The 23,376-nt window shown below is 32.3% G+C and overlaps 1 protein-coding gene across 1 annotated transcript in view; it reads left to right on the forward strand.

Annotated features, from left to right (window-relative positions):
- The window catches only part of ELP4 (elongator acetyltransferase complex subunit 4), a 247,577-nt gene that overhangs the window by 111,905 nt on the left and 112,296 nt on the right, over positions 1-23,376 (forward strand). The window contains exons 8-9 of the mRNA XM_035012517.1: positions 8,486-8,594; positions 11,537-11,643. Of these exons, the coding sequence (XP_034868408.1) occupies positions 8,486-8,594; positions 11,537-11,643 (216 nt within the window). The remainder of the gene's footprint in view (positions 1-8,485; positions 8,595-11,536; positions 11,644-23,376) is intronic.

Consider the following 23,376-nt stretch of genomic DNA (forward strand, 5'->3'; position numbering starts at 1 on the left):
TCATGAGTTCCTTAATCAAGATCTTCTCAACTGAGAATCTGATTTTTATTTTTCTAGATCTTCTCAACTAGTCTGAAGTAGATTGTAAGAGATTAACATTTTTAGAAGATTAAAAAGCAACAGTTTTAAGAAGTCAACTGAATTGTATTAAACCTATTTTAATTTTGCACCATATGTGTCAAATTCTAGTCTCTGAAAATTTAGTAACTTCATATGAGTCTGGTGCATTGTAAACAGAATCTATTATTCTTTAGAATAACAAATAATAGAACTGTGTTTCAACTTTGCTACTGTAGGCTGTTTATAAGAACCTATAATTCTTATAGCTCCAGTTTTTATTTTCTTCTGTTTTCTGTTACATATTCTGGTATCTGATCAATTTTTTAAATCAAGTCTTAGCTTGTAGGCATTATACATATGTATTTAATTTACTTTCTTGGCCAAGGATGTTTGAAACTTTTTACACAAATAAACTCCAATTTTTCTGTAAGTTTCTGTCTATATAGAGAATTAGTTGCAGAGTACGTACCATTTTATCTTAGTGTAAATATGGACATTAAATATAACATAAACATTTGAAATGGTCAGTAAGATAAGTGTGCATCTCTAAAGGAAAAAATTACCATTTAGAAACCTTTCATTATACGTAATCTAACCAGAGCATATTCAGCAAGCCATAAAAAGAAAACTAATTTTAATTTAAAACTTTTTTTTTTGTTCTAAAGTAACTTTGTGATGTTACACTTCATATGGTGATTCATACTGTACTTCCTTGTAGTGGTGGTGGTTGTTAAAATACTATTTAGAGCCAAAATTTTCAAATATATCAATGATAGAAATAGTGAAACGTCTCATCACAGTATGGAGATTGAGTCATCTGTTTGGGCATATGGAATCTTTGGCTGTTGGACTGCAGTCTTTATAATGCCCAGTGTCCAGGCATGGACACAACTGTTCTGGGAACAGAAGCAGAGAGGGACCTCTGTGTTCAGTCCACTTGAACATGGTAGAAGAAAAAAGAGGAAAGGATCTTTAACATTAATTATTTTTATTATAAACTATCTTTGACTTCATCACTTTTTATGTATAGAAAATAGATACAACTTTATTTAATTTTGCCTTTTTTTTTTACAAATAAAATTATTAAGCTTTTAATCTTTGGTGTTACAAGCTGTCTGAAAAATACCTGTGAGAAAATGTAAGTTTTGAGTTATTCCTATTTATATACCTGGATGCATACTTTCTCTTAAAGAAAGATTACGGTCTTCAAAAAAAAGATACTTATTTCTTAATATTGAAATGAAATGTGCTTGTAACTAATTATAATTTAAAGATCTTTAAGTATGAGGTCATATATTATATCTTAACATTATGTTTTAGCCCTTTGCTATTAATTACAGTATTATTATTATATAAAGAGTTTCTGCTTCTTTAATAATGTTTTCGCACCCTATGTAGTTAATCTTGAATGTTGGGGAGGACCAGGGGAGAGATTAAATTAGCCTTGTAACCTCTTTCTCTTCCAGGCTGATGATGGAAAATAAAAGCTCTTAGCCACAAAATGTAACACACAGAATTAATATTTAATTAGACTAGCAAATTGTACACTGTGACTGAAAGCTTCCAAAGAGTTGTTAGTGCCACAATTGACCTACAGGTTTAATAATAACTCACTTCTAGAAGCAAGTGCCAGTTCAGCATAGTAGAGCCACTGTAAGAAAGTCCTGAGAGATTAAAATCAGCAAACCAAATGGCAGGCAGGGATTCCTGGGATGGAGCCTTCTGGAAAGCTGGGAGCTGGAATAGCTTTTAAGCCAGGATTCAGATGAGAACAGTGGGTGAAAAAGCTGATCCCTCCTGTTCTGGGAGCTTCTGGTTGTAGGCCAAAATCTTAGAACAGATTTTTACTAAATGTTTTTGCTGCAGCTATTAACTTACATTGAAAATCAAATATTGAATAATTTTTCTGTAAAATTTATCAAATTTTTTATGTAAACATTAATTCTTAATTTCTTACATATTAGTACATAATATCTATAAACTCAGATCATTAGATTATCAGATAGGTTTGGCGCTGTACATCTATGCTGTTTTGCTGTGACATGCTGTTTCCTTGTTCCCTGTATAGTTGATTTATATGGTTCATTTCTATATTATTTCATTACGGGGCATTATGCAGAGCCTGAGAAAGAGATTGTGAAGTCTGTAGCCCAAGAAATATTTTTCTTCAAGAAGGTACATATATCAACAAATATAAAATCAAAGGCATTCTTAATTTTTAAAGGCCTTATATCATAAAAGCAATGCTACATTTGCTTATGCTTAGGATGCAATTAAATTACAAGATAAATAATTGGACCTCCTGGTGAAACATTGGATCCTTATATCTCTGAGAAATTAATCTGGTGAAAAATAGGATGCCATGAATTTGAAAATGTGCAAATGCAGAACAGCCAACTAAAGAAGGAACACCTTACATAATTTATTGGTGTTATCTTAAATAATTAAAGAAAAGCCAGTCATTAGTTAAAAATTCAAGCAGATGAGAACCTTGCCAGCAGAGGGAGTAGTCCTGTCTGCCGTCAGGTTCCCATCATTTTCCCACCTGCCTCAGCTCTTTTCCCAGCCAGTCTCCCATCTGGACCTGGCTCTGTCAGCCTGTTCCTGATGACAGGCTATCATTTTATACTCAATATGGGATTATTCTAAGCTGATTTTAAACTTTAGTATCTTTAACCTACCACTGCATCACAAACATCAGCTGGATGCTCTGTTTGATATTTGGATTTTAGCAATTGTTTTTCCAGGCAAGCTATGAGCTTTTGGACATCTGTGAATTACATTTTAAAGGTTTCAAGTATAAAGTAGTAAGCAACAAATTTCTGATTTAAGAAGTTACCCATTAAACATTTTTAAAAAATACAAATGTTCATATGAATAATATGAAACTATCACTTATGAAAAAATACGTTAAATTAATTTTGAATATTATACCATTATTCTCTTCAGCCTATTCATTACAATATTTTGCTTACCCCATGTATAAGAGTCTTCAGAATATGTAAGATTTTTTAAAATGTTTAATAGAATAACCTATTGAAAAAGAAATGGGAAAAAAAAACTGATGTAAATAAATGTTTTGCAAAGCATGTACTATTTGAGGCCAGTGTAAATGTAGATAATATTTCTGAAAATAGCATCATGTGTTCTTAAAAAAAAATTCATGTCAAAACTTAGAATACCAAGTATTCGATCAGATAGAAATCACAAAAAGATGTGGCTCCATTGCTTAATCCTAGTAAAATTTGACAATTTAGCAATTTATTTTGCCCTTGAGGTTAAGTATATTTGCCATTAGCTCCTTTGTGGATATGTTTTAAAGCATTAGAAAGAGGAATCAAAATATGTTTGTTTTATGATTTCCCTACATAAATACCAGTATAAGATGCTACCAAGAGAGTGTGGTTATAGCTACAATTTTTAAAATTTACACAAGTTCCTCTGTATTTTAAAATTAACTGTGTGAATTTTAATAAAAGTCAATATTAAATCTGGAAAGATTTAATCTAATACCTTCATTAAGGTATTATAATTACAAATATTTATTAGTATAACTTTATTTGATAAAATTATATTCTTAAACTCAAAATAATTATGAACAGAATTATTTTTCCCACTATAAAATATTTTTATAAAATAAAAATTTAATCTACTAGTAAATGACAACTCTGGGGAAGGTGGGGGAAGGTTTGTAAAAAGTTACAGTATAAACAATTTTATTATTTCATAGTCTCAATCCTATAGAATGTAGAACTTAATAAGCATAGAAAAACAAATACCTCATTAAACATCTCTAGATTTATCCTTTTATTCAAATTTTTTTATTACATGACGAAATGTCATAAGTTCTAGTATGTTTGTGTTTTGATGCATATCATTTCTCAGAAAAATAACGTGAGATGTTGCGTAGTATACTTGTTTTTCTTGGGATTCTACCCCCCACCCCACACATACAGACACACATCATGTCACGTAGTATGTTCAAACAAAGTAATTTGTATCTTTCTTTAACTTTTCAATATTAACTTAATAGTGCTTTTGCACTATTGTAATCCCAAATCTGATGTGTGTGCCATATACTCAAATGGGAGCTCTACTCTTTGTATTGTGTATTTGCTATCTTATTTGAGTAACTCAAGAACTTATTCTTATTTGAGGCATTGCATAAATGCTTTATGTCAACTGATTTTTTCTTGTCAAGCTTCTTAATAATTAAATGATTGGTTAATTACTTTTTAATTCTCTTGTTAAAAATCTTTCCTGGCACTATACTTTGTATTGGTACAAACTGTATCTTTTTATATTGTTGAGATAATTGGGTCAGAGAAAGTAAGAAAACATTCAGGGTTTGAGGTATTCTAATTGTTACTTGGTTACTCTAAATAGGTATCTCAACTATTTTTATTAGAAAATGGAGGGAGCTTATATGGCAGTAGTTGAATTTTATCTCTTAAAGTTCATAGTTTTGGTTTAATGAGCTTTGAATTGCAAGGGAGCATTAAATTAATCTTCATTTATTTAAAATCTATTTAATGGATTTGGCATATCCTAATAAAGAGGTTACCATTATATAAAAGAAAACAGGAAACATCCTATGAAACCAAACAAGAAACAATCAAAACAAGAACTCTGAAACATTTTGTGAAATTAAAATTGGAATTAAAAAATGGACTGGACAATCTGATTTGCCGTTTTTATGTGCAACAGCATTTGACATGATTTAAATCTAAATAATTAATTAAGAAATTGCACTGCAACAGAAAGTTTTAAGAACCTTTTATGTAACTTAATACAATGCTATTTGAGACTGCCAGCAAACTCTTAAAACTCCTGGACACTGGCTCTCTTCTTTTCTGGCTTCCCTCCTAGTCATGTCTTGGCTACTGTCCAGAGCTGACAACTTTCACCCAGGAGTGAAGGGAGATTTGTCTAGTATAGGGAGGATTTTTGAGCCATCCTAGATTTTCACATCCAGATGGGCAAGGAGGAGGGGTGACAGTATCATTGTACATACTTGGGTGATGTCATTGTGCCATGCATGAATATAACCATTAATTTACTCCTACTGGTGAATCCTGAATGTCCTTACTCAGATGTTCCTTATTAGAAACTATAATGTAACAACTTCAAAATTAACACAAAAATTACTCAAATTTTATGTCCAAGTAACTGATGCACAAATACCTTGAGGTTCTCCATTTCCAACTACGTATACTGCAGACCAAAGAGGTTTCACATCTTGGCTAATAACATAAAAACACTTAGAATCTGTTAAGATGAGAATATGGAAGTTCCAGTTTCAAGGCCTCTGCTCAGATCATTATGCTAAAGCTTTCTGAACACTGTGAATTATATTTTGACAATTTATTGTCCATAGTGTATTTTCCCTGAAGTGAATTGTGATTATTATGCCTTTGAGGATTTTTAAAGCTATCAATTTTAGATTCTTTTAAGTAAATTTACCTACCTTTATCTGAAAGACCACTTAGTATTCTTTTAAGTAAATTTACCTACCTTTATCTGAAAGACCATTACGATTTGAAAGACCTTTGGACACGAGTAGTTTTAAGATATGATTGTGTCAATATACCATACTCCCTATGAATCTTGGGGGTACAGAAGTAATCTGTAACACTATTTTAGCTTTTTTAAAAATATGTACATTTACATGCCCAAATATCTTTTATGTTTTTATACATCACTGGAATACTGAGTGAGTTTATAATTAAGATAAAGATGATCTCAGTCAGAAACTTAGATGTTATTCTTATATAATTTCCAGTGCTTTTTATTCTATAGACTTTTTTTTTCGATATCTGTACAACTTCCACCATCAAGTTTGCCACGTTATGTAACCTATTTTCCAAAACTGCTGCGCAGAAAGTAGTAAGGTCATTCTTAAATATAACTTATTTTTCTTGCTCTAAGACTTCATGAAAGCTTTTAAAATCAAATTTAGTTTGTAGTTAATAACTCTAGTGTAAACCTATGGAACTTAGAAACACAATAAATTAACTATATGAATGAGTTTCTGAGATTTCTAAATCCAGGCTGTATACATCTTTTATTTTGGAATTCATTAGTTTTCCTCTACAAAGTGGATGGTTGATTTTTTAAAATCTTCCATAAATTACCTTAAAAAGAATTATAATGTTGACAAATATTACAGGGTGTTAAGTGGTTTATTAGTAAATTTTAAGGTTAAAGAAAGAAACCCTCTTTGAATGTCAGGTTGTCCATTTAAATATGCAGGACCTTGCTTATATGCTACTAGAATGGAAGACATACTTAAACCTTATAATTTCTATTATTAAAATAATTGAAAAAGCCCTAGTTTATATCACTGCATATCTGAATACTTGAGTTCTAACAAAAACTGACTTTTACCATTTTAGATTCAGATATTTAGATACAAAGGCTTAGTCTTGTATTTATAGATAAAAGGAAATCTGACCTTTTGATTAAGAAATATTGTCAGTAGCCTTTATAAGTGCTTGTTCATCTGAGGGTCCATGACAGGAGTACTCTTCCCAGTTGAGTTTATCCTAAAAGTGAAATGATAAGAGCCTGCTGGTTGTTATCTAAGATTCTTCTTAATGGGAGAACCACATGGTTATTCTTCATCTCCCACTTGTTCTCACCCTCTACAACCAACCCAGCCACACCCCACCCCCACCCCAACATTGTTCAGTACTCAGCACAATGAATCATTTTCAAGTTGACTCATTGTGAACTGTCTCCCAGCTGTTGGAATGTCTGGCAGACATTTTTGTTTGGGTGAAGAATAACTGGCTGAAACCCAACCTGGATGAGTTTGATATAATAGTCTTTGGCTAAAGAAATATTGAGAGGAACTTGTTTATGGCCTCTGAAGCCCCTGTTATTCCTGGAGTAGGACCATCCCCTGTGGCATAGAACTGAAAGTAAGGAATCAATCTGTATTATTTTCTTACCATTGAATGAAAAACTGCCTTAGAAAAAAATAGGCATTTTCAAATTGTTTGTTTTTCTATACTTGGTACCCACATCATTAAGAGTATTAAAGCCAATTAAGGATAATTATTTTTACTGGTTCCTTTTAAGCATACTGATTCAAAGGCTGAAACATTCTTTATACAACACATATTTCTACTTACAGAGGAGTTTCAAATACTGCCCTAGGTATGAGTTAACCAGTCATTTCAGCATAACGTTTAGTGACAGGAGCTACTATGTATTTCAGACTGAGTCAGGTAACATTGACCAGTTTTCTTTTATTTTTCATTCTTATGCAATCCTTACTTACTACAGGACTTAAGAAACAGGAATACCAGTAAGCTCAGTAGTCAGTCGTGTTTACAGGAAGTGAATGTGTTTCATTGTGTTTGGACTTTCCTCTAACAGGGGTCATAGGATCAAACTAAAATTTTCTTAACTGCTTTACATTTCCCATCCTTTTCTAAAGATTATTTTTAAACTGGTAGATATTATGAGTGTATAAAATGGGAGTTTCAAAAGTATAAAATTTTACAAAGAACCATTTTTTCAACTTATCTAGAACTTGAGAGCAAAAATTTGTCTAGGATGTTATAATATATGAAACATTTGCTGACCTATCACCCTGTCAGGGGCTAAAAGAAATACTGAATCTCCACTAAATAAAATAATTCAAGAGAACCTAGAGAGTATTTAATGATTATATTTTAATGATTTTTTTATAGCCATGAAATTCTGAGTATTTTACAACTTTTGCTACTTAAAATGTGACTTTTTTTACACTGTATTATTTAGCAATGTTTTTGGTTCATGTCAGGTTGTATTGGGAAGGAAAGTGTAGACTACTAGTTTAGTGCTAGTCATCTACTCTCTTTTCTTTGCCTTTATTGTTATCCCAGAGCGAAATAGCAGCATCTGGAAGGAGAGAACAGAAGACTCCAGAGCTAGCCATGCTGCAGCCTCTTAGCTGGACCCTTCCGTGATTCTAAAATGATACAGAGGACCTCAGCTGTTACAGGGCTGGGACCTGGTCCCAGTTGACAGCTGATAGCGGGACCTTGCCTTACACATTATACTGTACTATCTACTGCTTCTGAATCCTGATGTCTATCAGATTTTCCAATGGGTAAAGTAATTTGAAAAAGAATAGTGTGTGAGGATAAAGGTAGCCTTGACCCTTAAAACGGAAGAAAAATAATCAATTTATGCTCTCTACCAAAAATAAGAATATTTTCTTCAGCTCTTCCAGTTAGAATAGCACACCTACATGGGCTAGAATTTTCAGTTAAGTGCATATTTTCATCCAGTTTTCAGCCTGTGGTAGCTTTGAATTATTTCTCTATGTTGATAGTTTATCTCCTCTACAATTTGTCACTGAGATGGCATAATGGCACTGAATACATGTTATATTATTAAATATAAAATGAGTGTTTTGTTTCTTGTTTTACAGAATAAAGCAATTATTGCTCGTGTTACAAACTTGTCAGATACAGTAGTTGGTCTGGAATCATTCATTGGTTCTGAGAGAGAAACCAACCCATTATATAAGGATTATCATGGTAAGCAGCACCTTTATAAGGAGAAGAGAATATCCTGGGTTGCCTCTAGAGTACCTGGAAGCATTGTATCCAGTCATAAAATCTACTGTCAAGTAGCATGCGTTTTATTTTATAATATATCTGTTAAATGTTTTCCATTCCTGACCATTCTTTCATGGCAGCTTGTCACCAAACTACATTAAGACTATGGACTGTTTTAACTACTCGAAAGAAGTCAAACCCAAGTACTAAGCCATGCCTCAGTCAGATAAAAATTTTATTGTTCCAGGGACTTAAAGTTGTCATGAAATCAGTTTACTTATTAGCCATGTTTGAAATAAATATATCAATTCTAATAACAACAGCTTTGTATAGTGGTTTATGCTTTACAAAGCCTACCTATATGAAAAATAAAATTCATACTTACTATGTTTTAAAAGCCCTAGTCAATCACATTTTCAGAAAGTGAACATCTTTGATTATATTTGGACTTTGCTCATTTTGTTGTTTGAGTTTTGAGCAAATTTTATAATATTGCCACCCTAGTATAAACACAGGTCACTTAATCAGATTTTAATTTTTTTTGAAGTTTTTAGTAATATTTTGGTCATTTGGTTAATTTGGAGATTTTTTAAAATAAAGGTTCTTACATAGAATCATTGAAATAGGAAAGGTTTAATAGTTTTGCACATCTTAGCTCTAAATAAAATACAGAATATGGGGAATGATAGATTTTTACCTATTTACTTATACTGACTAAATGTCAGTTATTGCTTTTATTTTTGTGGACCTACTGTACTTCCATGGAAACCTCTAAAGACTGAATATCTTATTTGAAGCCTGCTAGAAGATTATATAAGATTGTGATTGCAGGACTTTGACAATTTCTAGAGTCTACAAAAAAAAAAAATTATAAGATACTTTATATGATAACCACCACTGCTTTGAAGTCAACATACAATCTTTTAAAAAGTAATAAAACAGCACAATCTAACAAGTATTTTTTAAAGGCTAGAAAATATAAGCTATGAACAAAAGCTACATAAAATAATTTGCCTCATGATTATTAACTTGCATAACTGTATATGCTATATGCCCAGAATAACCCTATGTATAATTATTTAATCCATTATTGTCACTATTATAGGAAGAAGACTATTAAGATTAAACTATTTCTTTTTTTTTATTTATTATTGAGCTATAATCGACATACAACATTCTATTAGTTTAAGGTGTACAAAGTAATGATGTAAGAGATGTATGTATTATGAAATGATCACCACAGTTAAGTTTTGTTAACATACATCACCACACATAGTTTATGATGTTTTTTCTCTAGTGATGAGAACTTTTAAGATCTCCTGTCTTAGCTACTTTCAAATATACAACACATTATTGTTAAGCATAGTCACCATGCTGTACATTACATTCCTAGGACTTATTTGTCTCAAAACTAGATAAACTATTTTTCAATTTTTATTATTTCTGCTTTCTTTTAAAACAACTCAAGTTAAATATTACCTTAATAAATTATATCTGAATATCATTTGTAAGTATTATGACCTAATAAATTTAGTAAATTGTATTTTATATTCTGACAGTTATTTTGATTAAAACATTTCAAGGGTGAAAGGCTATGATGTTTTGTGCTGAAATCTCTGAATCGATAAATTATTACCAACAGATTAATGAAGGGTTTTGACGACAGGTAGCATTTCTGTTAATAAGAAGGACCTGATAAACTGTATTCATTCATTGTGTAAGGCCTCCTGACTTAAGAGCTAAACCAGCATGTATATATATATATACCAAGGTAAAATGAGGAATGTGCAAGTGAAAGTCTGGTGTGCTCGTTTCTAATGTATTTTACTAAGTAGCTCTGTCTAAGATATATTTAATCTGTATCTAAAAGCTGTCTTCTTAACATATTTTGCATTTTTTTAAGTTTAATAAATCAGGTATTTCAGTGAATTATTTTTGAAGAGGCCATTTTGAAAGTTAAGCACCTAGAGGTTTACCCTTTGAAGCTAAAATGAATACATACATTACTAAGCATTCAAACACACGCACAAAAGCAGTTCTTTAAATAAGATGCATCTCATTTGTTCAGATTTGGATTTGCCTTCTTCCCCCATGTTTAGAGATCAGTGTCTTTGGGATGATGATTTTAAATATGGGCTGAGTCAGGCAGAGAGATGCACTGAAGAATCTTCCATGTCTTCATCTGTGGCAAATGACCCCGAGTTTAGTCAGAAACTGCATTAAGCTGCACAAAAGGCATCCAGTGCCCTTGTCAGAAAAAATTAGCAAGTGTTTCTACTGACAAGAGGCCAAAGCTCACGGTTTACCTAGCACTATTACAAAGCTTATAACAGCTACACAAAGGTCTAACATGCCACAGAAATGAGGGTCTTGGAATGGCATAGGGGTTAAAGTTTGATCCTAGAGTGTGCTCTGAAATGTAGTTTTCTTCAGTGGTTTGCTCAAGTCATTAATAAGGTACAAAATGAAATACTTTTCATTAGTGCTTCACTGGTTATCAGTAACCCATAAGCCTTGTTTTGCTGGCTGCTTACTGGTGCATTTAATAAAATAAAGATCACTCAGTGGTGCCGTGGGCAGCATGCAAGGTGATAGCCATATTTGCTTACTGTAAATACAAGAGAAAATCACACACAAACCGGCTGTAGTTTTGACAAGTATTAAGATCCCTCTTTACATCTGTACTTCTGTACCAAAATGCAATTAGTTTTCCTCGCACAAGGATTTCTGTTTATCTTATTCTGCTTGATTACTTGAGTATAATCACACCATTTGCTTCATTGCTCCTGGTAGTAAGCTCCAGTTTTAAAAGGGGAGGATGCTTGTGTGTAAATTTACAGGATTCTGCTGTAAGACTCTTAATTTATGCACTAAGACAGTGTTTTTAAAAAAATTTTTTCTTTTAATTTCCTTTTCACAAGGTTTGATTCATATTCGGCAGATTCCTCGGCTTAATAACTTGATTTATGATGTATCCGATGTCAAAGACTTAGCTTTTAAATTAAAAAGGAAGCTCTTCACCATTGAGGTAAGAGAGAATTTTTGTATTTTAGTTCATGGACTTGAGGTTAAATAGTCTATGTGTGTATGTATGTGTGTGTGTGTGTGTGTGTGTATATATATTTATATATATACATATATATATATGGGTTTTTTTTACTTTAATGAAATTCTTAGAAGGTGTTTCCTGCTAATATTCTTAAGTTCTTTTGGTGTAACAAAATAATGTTTTTAGACTATCTTATTTTTTTCTCTTTTAATGGCATATCATTAGAGTATAGCAAAAAATGATTTTGTTTTAAACGTCTATTCAAAGTAAGCTCCAAACTTACATGGTAAGTATGACATGCGTATTTCCAAGGCTTTCAAAAGCATATTTAATTAAATGTTAATGAGCTGTGCTTATTTGTGTGTGGAATGTGAATGCTACCCACAATTGTGTATGGCTAAGAAAAGAGGATCCTTATCTATATTCTAAAAGCAGTTTTCTTTACTATTAGTGAAATCACCTTTCCGCTTTCCATGCTGAACAAAACAAAGTGTAATTTACACCAGTGTCTTTAAGTAAATTTTCTACAAAACTTAAAACTTTTTTTGTGACCTTTATGCAAGCAGTTGTGACAGAAAGTAGTGGTACAAAAGATTTATTTCAACTTAATCTTGCTAAAGAGCAAATGAACATAGCACTATTAAGCAATTAGAGTTGATGTATTTATTAACGAAATAAATGCCCAGGGAGAGATGGCTTTTGGGTGATGTGATAGTTATCAGTATAGTCGGTGCAATTTTTTTTAACAAAGACATAAAACAGCCAAGCAGCCTTGACAAACCATTTTGTTTAATCTCTTTTCAAATGAAAAGCTCTTAAGCAGGCCACTTGTCTTAACTGCTTGAAACCATAAAAAGAGAGAATTGCCACCAATAAATTAGCATATTTTTAACTTCATCACCAAATGATGGTCAATGTGGCTTGGCACTGCTTTGGTGTTTGGGACTTCACCCTTAAGTGACCACTTTGGCCCTTTTTTGACCCTCTGCCCTCTTTAGCTGGCCACTTGATAAGGTAACTTCATGGTTCTCCCTCTTTTTCTCTTTCCCTTCACATTTGCAAGTAGCACTAACCTATAAATCATTGTAAGGGCCCTATCCAGTGACAAATTAATGTGCCCTCCTCCTAATTAATGGTCATCAATGTCCTTAATTATCTAATCCTATTGAGAGCAGTTAATAGTTAATCAGGCAGCCAGTTCTTCAAGCAGGTCATCTCTGCAGGAGTGTTAGAAGTTTCTCATCTGGAGATACTCCCTTCAAAAGCCACTTAAAGCCAAAAGATAGAGAGTGTAGAAATACTGATTCTTGAGCTAATTTGCTTTAGTTCTCAAAAGAAACCATTGAAATGGAACCCAATGCTGTAGTTGTTCAAACTTTGTTTCAGTTTTTCTGATAGAATACTAAGAAATTTACCATTATTATTTACCAATTTTAAGCGATATTTTGCTTAAAAACTTTAGAGGCATAAAGTTATAGTTAGTGTCACAAGGAAAGCATGCCTCATCATTTTCTTTTAAGTTGAACTTATATTTTTAATGAAAAATGGGTTTTTTTTTTTTCCTCTGTGCAACACCTTTCTCCCAAATGAGTATTCTGACAAGCAGGTCTAAGGTATCTTGTCTATCATCATACAAACTAAGCAAGTAGATTCCCTAGTGAAAATCATATTGCACCCAGAGAAAAAAGTAGCACTGTAGTGTGAATCATGTTTATTCTCTTTCTCTTTCTCTCTCTCTCTCTCTCTCTCACACACACACAGAGAACACAACACATATATGCACACACACACTGGGTCTTATTTTGGGTGTGAGGAGGTAGAAATAAAGGACTTAAATAATGTCAAGTGGGACCTCTCCTTTGAATAAACTTGGATTCTAATAAAGTGACTATACTTTACCATTGGAGCTGATGTGAGATCTTTTATAAACCACATAGGTTTCTTTTCCATTTCCTCTCTTCTATTCCCAACATTCTGAACTAAGAGAACAATTATAATTGATCACCTGTGGTTTGGAAACAGTATTTGAAAACAAAACACAAATAGATGGTTGGTTTTTAAAAAGTTAATATTTAATACGGTTGATCAAATCCTTTACCTTTTTGGCTTATAACCTTCATCTTTTTTTATACATAGAAATATAGGTGCAACACATTCCAAATAATTTATTCACTCATAAAATAGGAAAAAATAGGAATTCAAGAACGAAACAAACCTAATAGTAGCATATATAGATATAATTATAACAAGATAAAATCATGCGGTTCACATAAGACTAAATGATTTAAATACAGCATTATACCTTATAAAATGCATACCCAACAGATAGCAAGTCTTTGGTAATACATTGTAGAAATTGGAAATTGGAAATGAGAGGATTCCTTTATTGGGGGGAAATTATGACGTGACATTGTTTTAATATGCACAACAAATGTTTTTATTAAAACTGATACCAAAAAAAGATAATAAGATGTATACTCTACTAGTCTGTAAAGTGTGAGACTCTAATATAGCAGGCACTGAATCTGTGTTTTACTTTCAGAAGAGAAAGGTGGTTTAGCAGGTAAAGCAGAAATAAGTTTTCTGATTCCATACAGGTAGATCTGTTACATGATGGAATTTTCTGTCAGTCACATGGTCTCACATGGTTGGCATGTTTGGAAACAAGGAGCAAAAAAAAAAAAAGAAATTACCCTTATTTCTATTTTTAGGGTACCCGTTCTTTGATTTATTAAATACTCTTTTTATATATGAAAACTGAAATTTTTTTTTTTTAACTGACAGCCACCAAGGGCCTCTAGTAAGTAGAGCAGCTCTAACCAGCAGTCTTTAATTTCTTTGAGTGATTTGGAAAAGGCAAAAGAATATTTCTTTCTTCTTGGGCTGTGTATTGGTATTATTCATATTCAAGTGGAAGTATTTATCTAATCACAGTAAATTTTTACTAATACCTAGTATTCATCAGCTATGAAGTTCTATAAATGAGGCCCTCTACAAAAACCATAGCAGAATCATATCTATAGTAATGACACTAAAATACTGGCATGCATTCTGGGTAAGTAAAAGAGAAAATTTAAGGTTGATTCAGTCTGGCTTCAGGTTAAAAAAAAGCTTTCCAATTCTTTGAAAATTTTTAATCCTTGTAAACTGTACATGGAAACTCTCTAGCATGTTTGATTAACCACGACATACTACTTATTCCTTGGCTTACCACATAACCTTTTTTCAGTCATAGTAAGATTTATTAAGCCTTTATTGTGTACCAGGCCCTCTACTGGCTTACTTATACCTTCTATGTAGTAATTGAATGTTTTATAACAAAAGGCTTTACTAAGATATAATAATAGACTCAATGTATAGAAACTGTGTCTTTTTCATCTTCATATCTATCCCAGAACTAAGAACAGAGTCATACACTTAGCAGGTATAAAATCTTTGCTGAAATATATGTATATAGATAAGTTATGGAGTTTGAAAAATTATCCAAATAATACAGCTATAAATATTATGTAAGCTCCACTGGTCAGGTGACATATAAACACTACTTTCTCCATTAAGTTCCACAAGAAATGTAACTTAGGTACATAGCTTCACTTCCAACCTGAAATAACCACTTAGACTTGTGGGGTTTTTTTTCAGTTTCTGTAATTTTTGCTTCTCTAATGCTGGGATCATCATTAACCAGTTTTTTTCTTTATATTAGTAATTATGATGTAATTGTAATACCTAAACAAGTAAGATTTGGTAGGATTTGAAATGTGGCTTCATTTAATTTGATGATATCATAACAGCAAATTTTCAAAATAAGGATAAACAATACTTATATAGGCTTTAATTGGTCCAAAAATAGTAATTATCATAAATAGTATATTTATGTGGGTCTTGCACATTAAATGAATATTGAGAGTCCAGAAAATCAAAGTAGATTAAGTTTTCTCAAGATAGTCTTTAATACTTTGCCCCTAATTCAGAACACAGGACTCTGGTACCTCTCCAGTCATCAAGAACTTTTTCTCACAGAAGAATTGATAAACCAGTATCTATTAAGTAACAACTATTTTTTGATGCACTTACTTAGAAAATTCATTCTTAAGTATTAAGATCAAAATATTATATGCCATCAGTATAAGTTAGCTTTATATAGTACTACAATATACTTGATATGGTTCAGCAGAATTATTTGAAATTTTTACATATTGGAAAAGCATAAACTCTTGTAGTCACTATGACAATGTTGGACAATGTAGAGTTGCATGATATCTTTGGTCCTAGGTTTCCTTACTTCCCTACATTTTGTATCAATAGCCTTTCCAGTTTTAAATGGGAAGTAGAAAGGTGACTGTTTACTATACTTAGAGGTAGAGAGGAGAGTTGGTTGACTTATTTGTCAATTAACAATTATGTCACTAAAAAAAAATAATGGAAACATAAATGTCTGACTCAAGAACATTAAGTTGTAGCACGATATACCTTTTCTGATAATGATGCCCTCCATAAATATTTAAATATTCACTTCCCAGATATATTGCAGTTAGCAAAAGAAAATCAAAGTGGAACATAGGCATCTGTTCATATAGATCAAATCGTTTGTCAAAAATAAATTCAAATTAACATTCTTTAACAATGGAAATGTCATCTTGTACATGTTTACATCTTAATATATTCATTGTATTACCATCCCCATATTTACACTTTTAATTCCTAAATAAGGTAGACATACAGTAGGGTCATATAGGTTTCACAGACTCTCCAGAAGTTGGTAGTACTGTGCTCTTATATATTCCACATGTCATAGCGAGCCTATCAACAGTGCATACCACCTTAAGGGGAACACAGTTTTGAGACTCTGTCTAATCCTATTTCTTCCCACATTGGAATCTTAATTAGAAGAGATAAGGAAAAAAAAAAACATCATTTAACTAAATTATTGTCTTGAATCTGTAGCAAAAGGTATAATCCGCAATTGGGCCAATTAGTGAACCCCATAGTTAGCTATGCTGCAGCGAACAACTTGATTAGATCTGACACCATCCTAGTTCTCACTGTTGTTTTGCCAGGTATGATGGTCAGACTTCAAAGAGCTTGAGGCATCAGCAGGGCAAGGTTTGGAGGCCAGCTTAGGTCCGGTTGTTAATCTCTCTACTAAAACCACAGCAGCTCTCACACAAAACAAGCTTACACGACACAATCATGCGGTATTAAAGTTAGGGTTGAGTCATGCCAATTTGCCTTTGATTTTTTGATGATTGACCAAAGATGGCTACATGACCAGACACATGCTAAAAGTATACTGATTAGGTAAGTTCCCAAAATATTTGAAGTATTTTTTTTAACTTCCTATATAAATGTTGGGAAAGTTTATCCCCTTTGATCAAACTTCCAAAGGGATGGTACTGTATTGGGGGAAAATGAGTATTTCTTATGGCAGCCCGAATCCCAAACTTTTCACTTACCAATTCATAAAAATTAGTGTTTACATTAATAATTCCTTAAGGAGAATGTAAAAGGAAATTCTTTCTAAGTGGTAAGCTTTTAAAAAATCTATTAAACGCATTAAAAGAAAAAAACATTTTTCCCTGAGTCATTTATGTTCACTGACAGTTTTTCTGAAATTTCTTTATAATTACTTTCCACTTAAATGTTGAGTAAAGTGCCCTTCCATGATGTGATTGCATAAGTGTTCTTTTCTCTGCATTCTGATTTGTTGGAACATTGCAGTAATAGTGACATGTTTCCATTCTGAGAAAAGCCTAAGGCTGCGTTAGTATTATTCCGAATGACTGAAGCTGCCATCTTGCTGACTTTCCCTTAGGCAGCACAGGGCCCGTTTGCTTTTGTGTTCATCTCACATGCTTCCTGTGAGTTGGCCTGGCAGAACATCATTGCTTCATTTGGCAAGGAAGAGTAAATTCATGGTTGGCTATTATGTGTCTTAAAGTTTCCATACTGTCATCATCGCCTGAGATAGTTAAGCTGATACTTTGTTATATCAAATGCATCCTGTTTCTTTGAGAATATTTTTAATTATCTTATGACACCTTGACTGTGAATAATTTCTGTATAAAAATGGCCATTTTATAAATTGAACTTAGAGTCTAATATTTCACATTGCACTAATTTTTATACCAATTCATACTACATTTTTGTCAGGAATATAAAGAAAGCATGTATTTGAATAGCAAGATGGTGGCACAAAGCAAAAGTCTAATATTTAGAATCTTGCCAAATAGTTTTCAGTCCATGAGTCTGTTAAAGATTCTGTGGTACCTATAGTCCAGCAGTCTCACTTTTGAGATCGGATGGTACAGATTCAGCATCGTCTAAGGATACAAAGAGAAAAAAAAAGTCTCTTCTCCTCTTTCCTGCATTTTGCCAATACAAGCAATACATACAAGTATGTATTCTATGGTATGGCTCCAGGAGAATTATATGGCAGTACTTCAAGGATTTTCTTACAGCATTTGTAGAACTGCTATAGCAGATATCACCCAGTTTATATGGTGTTTCCTAAACCACTTCCTGCCACAACGTGCTATGTATAGTGTCTGAGAAAGACAGAGAAACAGAAAACCAAAAATGATGACAAATCATGGCTATCCCATTTCATCAGCTAGAAGGTGAGAACATATATTTTACTGATATAGCCTCCAAGGTGCCTAGAAGAGTAAGAACACATTATAGAGCTTACTAAATATGGTATCCGTGAGCTTTGTGATTAATATAGGTAACTTTGGGAATACTTTTGTGCCTAAAACATCTTTAGTCCTTCTTCAAGGTCTTTGCACAGCAAATGTCCAGAATGTTCATCCCTCCATCCTTTCATGGCTTTTTCTTGTCACTGGATTGCAGGTTAAATATCTCAATCTCCTTAGAGAGGTCATCCCTGACTGGCCCATCTGAAGTATTTGCTCAGTTATCTACTATCACGTACCCTATTTTAATTCTCAGTGTAACACATATTACTACAATTGATTATCAGTTAGTTTGTTATTTTTCAACATTATTCCCTTACTTGCTGTAAGCGTCACACGATTAGGGACATAGTCTGTCTTTTTTTGTGGCAAAATCCCAAGCACACATGGTAGGTGTTCCACAAATATTTGTTAAATTGTTAAAGTACTATTTTTAGAGAAACTCATGTCTACCATAAGTGTATTTAAAAGCATGTATCGAGTATCTCATTCATTCTCAGCATTGTGTTGGGTACTTCCGTATAGACTACCATATTTAACTCTTATTTGATGCTCACAGGAACCCTTGCCATTGGCATTTTTACGCACATTTTAATGTGAGGGAATATACGGAGTTATGTAACCTTCCCAAAGTCATAGAGCTAGGATTAAATCCCGATCTTTTAACTCCATGTACAGAATTACACTGGAAAGTTAACATGTTCAGGAGCTCTGTTAATTATTACTGATTTAAAAATAAAAAGTTTGAGTGTTTAACAGGGGCCTAGGACTATTGCAGGTGCTTTATAGCCATTACCTCAGAGATCTCACAACTACCGCATCCCGTGATTATCTACGTTTTATAAATGAGGAAACTTAAAGTTCAAAGAGATCAAGTAACCTAACTTATCCAAAGTCAGAGTTAATAACTGACAGAAATGACACTTAGACCAAAGACCTGGGCTCTGAAACCACAGCTACTCACCACCCCACAAGAGGTACTGCCATCCCATCTTCAGTGCATGACCAGAAAGCCTCTGCCCTGAGACATAAACAAGAACAAACCTCAAAGATATACAGACACATTGATATATAATCTTCTAACATTCATGTTAAAAATTCTTGTGTTCCTAGTAAGCATTTCTACTTTATTTTTATAAAAATATCTTACAAAATTCAGATTGGATTAATCATAGCTTCTCCCTTATATAACATTAGGATTGCAAGATTGTTCTTTTCCTCAATTTTTACTAATTTCTGGTATTTGGTAGGTATTTTTTAATAGAAAAATTAATTCGCAGAAACTATAAAGCCATTCCCAAAAACACTAACCACTTCTGTAGGATTTCTAGATCTTAGCTATGTAATGTGAGGAAAATATTCTATACAAAGAAACAGGGTTCCCTCGCTTGGTTCACTATTTTGATATGGTTCAAAACTATTAAAATTTAATTACAGCGTATTATTATATTCACTTACATTCGACATTCAGATATTTTTGCAAATATTAATTTGCTCATAGTTACCATGTTTTTACATTTTTCTAAATTATTTTACCTATATCATCTTCGAAGCATCAAAAATTATCTTGTGAGATAAGGCATATACATTTTATAAGGTAATAAGATACCAAACTCAGTTTTTTTTTTGCCTCCTTTTTTATCATAACTTGTTCTAATGAAGGTTTGATCCATTCATATTAATACCTATTTCTTTTTCTGTTGCAAATGTTTCATTTATTGGAAGTCCTTCAAATACCATCTTTAAGCAAAATTAAGCAATAAATCTTATGATTGTGAAATATTTTCCTTTTTTATTGATCAATATTAGTAAAAAAGTTTCTACAGTTTAGTATAAGAAATGTTCCTCATTAAGGAAATATGAGATTAATATAAATTATTAGTTTTTAGAAGATAAAACTTTTAAGAGACTAAGAGAAACTGAGGTGTAATGGAAATGCCTCAAAACTAGTAAAGCAGTTCTCTTACTTAAGTAGAAATTAAAGTTTCATCAGAGTTATTACTGTCATAACTCTATGCCACAATGGACATTTCATAGAGTAGCCAGTTCAGGTTCTTTGTATCTGGTATAGTGAAGTTCACTGAACTGTTTTGTCAGGTGCTGTCAAGTCAACCCACCATTGTTGTAGAGAATCAGACTAAATCATTTTGGCATGAGCCTTCCAGAAATAAGATACTTAATATGAATGGTTTAATGAAATTGAGTATTTGGTTTCAGGTTTTTGTAAGACTGTCAAAAATATATTGCACTCATTCAGAAATTTCTGAGTAAATCAATGGTAATATCTGACCATACTTCATTGAAATTTTGCTCTAAATACCTTTACTTAATATAAATAACTTTTGGAATGTATTTGAGTATTTGGGTATGTTTTGTTGGATATGTAATTATTCCCTAAACATTTCAAAGATGTAAAAGTCCCAGAGAAGAGGTGTCTTTTACTAAGATTAAAATTTTCTGTTATAAAATGAACCTAGTACCAGGTTTGAAATAACTATTTTTGTTTCCAAAGGCTATTTTATTAAAAACAAAGTTGAATTTTATTACATTTTTAATGACTTAATGAATTGTTTATGCAAGTTCTAAATATTTAATTCTTCCATGATTGGAAAAACAGCTTATCCTTCTGATCAATAGTCATTTAAAAGGCATTATTATAATGTAGACTTAGTTAAATGCCTCAGACTTTTTTTGTATATGTATTTTGATAGGGAAAAGGGTTGTCGATATATCTGCTCAACAACCTAAGAAATATTTTACCAACTTATACTGTAGCTATGGTGTAGCATTGAAAACCCTTGTAACAAAAAGCCTCTTGGTGCAATTAAAGGTCACTTGTACATATTGTAATAGGCTACTCATTTACAAGATCTTTGTTAAGGGTCAGTGCTATAGCATGAAATGGATTGCCCTTGTTGAGCCTGTAAATAAATGGGTCAACTTATCTTGTATTCAGTGGGCAAAGGGAAAAGCTAATACAATACTATTTTATTAATATTTTCACAAACAAATTGCTAAAATGTTGAGCAAAACCAAATGCACTAGTGCTACATTCTTGATATAATTATAGGATATTACTAAAATAATATTTTTAAGGTGTTTTTTTTTTTAAGTTTTTAAGGAAAGTTTTTAAGGAAAACTACTCATACACATATTCACACAGTTGTTTAAATCCATGGATCATGTCCAGATACAGAAAAGCATAGCACAGTGGTAGTGTTCAAGTGTTCTTTACCATAAAACTAGCATGTTTCAAAACGGCTAAGATGTATATACCCCATTTTTTTGGTATTGAAGTTCAAAATTTGTAAGGGATAGGTATGAAAAAGTAATCAAACTAGACAGTGATTTATTTTCATTATTTCTCACAGCCTTTCCAATGCTCTGAGGAAAACAAATGGTGGTGCAGATAAAGTATTAGTAATGATCTGCGCTGAATGAATTCACTCACCTGATTTTTCAATAAATTAAGATTTTAGGATGAAAGCGAAACTAATGATTAAAATATTTTGTAATTTACAGTAATTTTAATGCATTTAGATTTTGTTTTATGTATACACACATACATACACACACACACATATATATATCTGAGGTGTAAGTTATTTTTTGTTCTCAAAATCAAATTAGTAAAAATATACTAATGAAATAAATTTATCCAGCGCTTTCTATATTCTTCCCTCTGAATTTGGCCCTTCAGATACACAACTATACACCCCTAATTATTTGGGGGGTTGCTGGGTGCTATAAAAAATTTAAATTTGTAGCCAATGCCAAATCAAATCTGGGTCAAACAAAAGTAATTTAACAATGGATTTGAGTCATGAATCAAATGAATAATGATAAATTACCCTTCAAAAACCTGTAGGACTGATTTTTATAGAAAAATACTAAGGCCAGTCATTAAGGCCAATCATGATGTAAGCAGCCAAGGATATCCCTGATCCAAGTAATCTCTGCTCATTGTTTAGCTCTTGAATATCCACTCTTCAGTGTTTTGTTTGGCTTTGCTGCCCTACTTCTTTAGCATAGTGAAAACATCGTGATCATGCTTAAGCCTCTTTTATAAAATATCGAAGCTTTGGGAAAACGTGTTTCATTTAGGTGTATAAATGCTTTTAAACTTATGTCTGTTTTATTCATCATCGTATCCTCTCTTCCTAGTTCAGTACCTGATCATGTATGTGCTCAAAAAATATTGAATGAATGAATGAATGAATGAATGTCCTCTTGACAGTGCTCAAAACATATTAGTACAACTATAAAATCTCACCATTTCAGACTATATGTAATAGTCTGATACTGCTAATACAGTTTTCATAAATGGTTAATCTACTTCTAAGGTTTTAAATAAGTAAAATAACCTTCAAAAATAGCAGCTGATCCATTTGCAACAATATGGATGGATCTATAAGGTATTATGTTAATGACATAAGTGAGAGAAAGTCAAATACCATAGGATTTCACTTATATGTGGAATCTAAAAAACAAAACAAATGAACAAACGATACAAAACATAGACTCATAGATACAAGAAACAAACTTGGTTATCAGACAGGAGAGGGCTGGGGGAGCAGGAGAAGTAGGTGAAGGGGATTAAGAGGTACAGACTTGCAGTTATAAAAATAAGTAACTCATGGGGATATAATGTACAGCAAAGGAACATAGTCACCAATATCATAATAACTTTGTATGGTGACAGATGGTAACTAGAGTTATCATGGGGATAATTTCATAATGTATAAAAATATTGAATCACAACGATAGTTTCAGTACATCTGAAACTAATAGGATATTGTGTGTCAGTCGTACTTCGGCAAAAAATTATTTCAAAATCAGCTAATAATATAATGAACCGTTACTGCTGAAATGAAGTTGAGCTGTACTCTTCAGAAATATCAGATAGAAAGTGAGGAAATATATAATTTTTAGCTACCAAAAAGTGATTGGTATTCTATTTGAATCATTACTCACTGTCATCTTATTGCCCCTTGAAAATTATTTTGAATGCTTCGTCTTG

The sequence above is a fragment of the Mirounga leonina genome, unplaced genomic scaffold, assembly GCF_011800145.1.
Source record: "Mirounga leonina isolate KUSES-001 unplaced genomic scaffold, KU_Mleo_1.0 Mir_166, whole genome shotgun sequence".
Classification (NCBI taxonomy): domain Eukaryota; kingdom Metazoa; phylum Chordata; class Mammalia; order Carnivora; family Phocidae; genus Mirounga; species Mirounga leonina.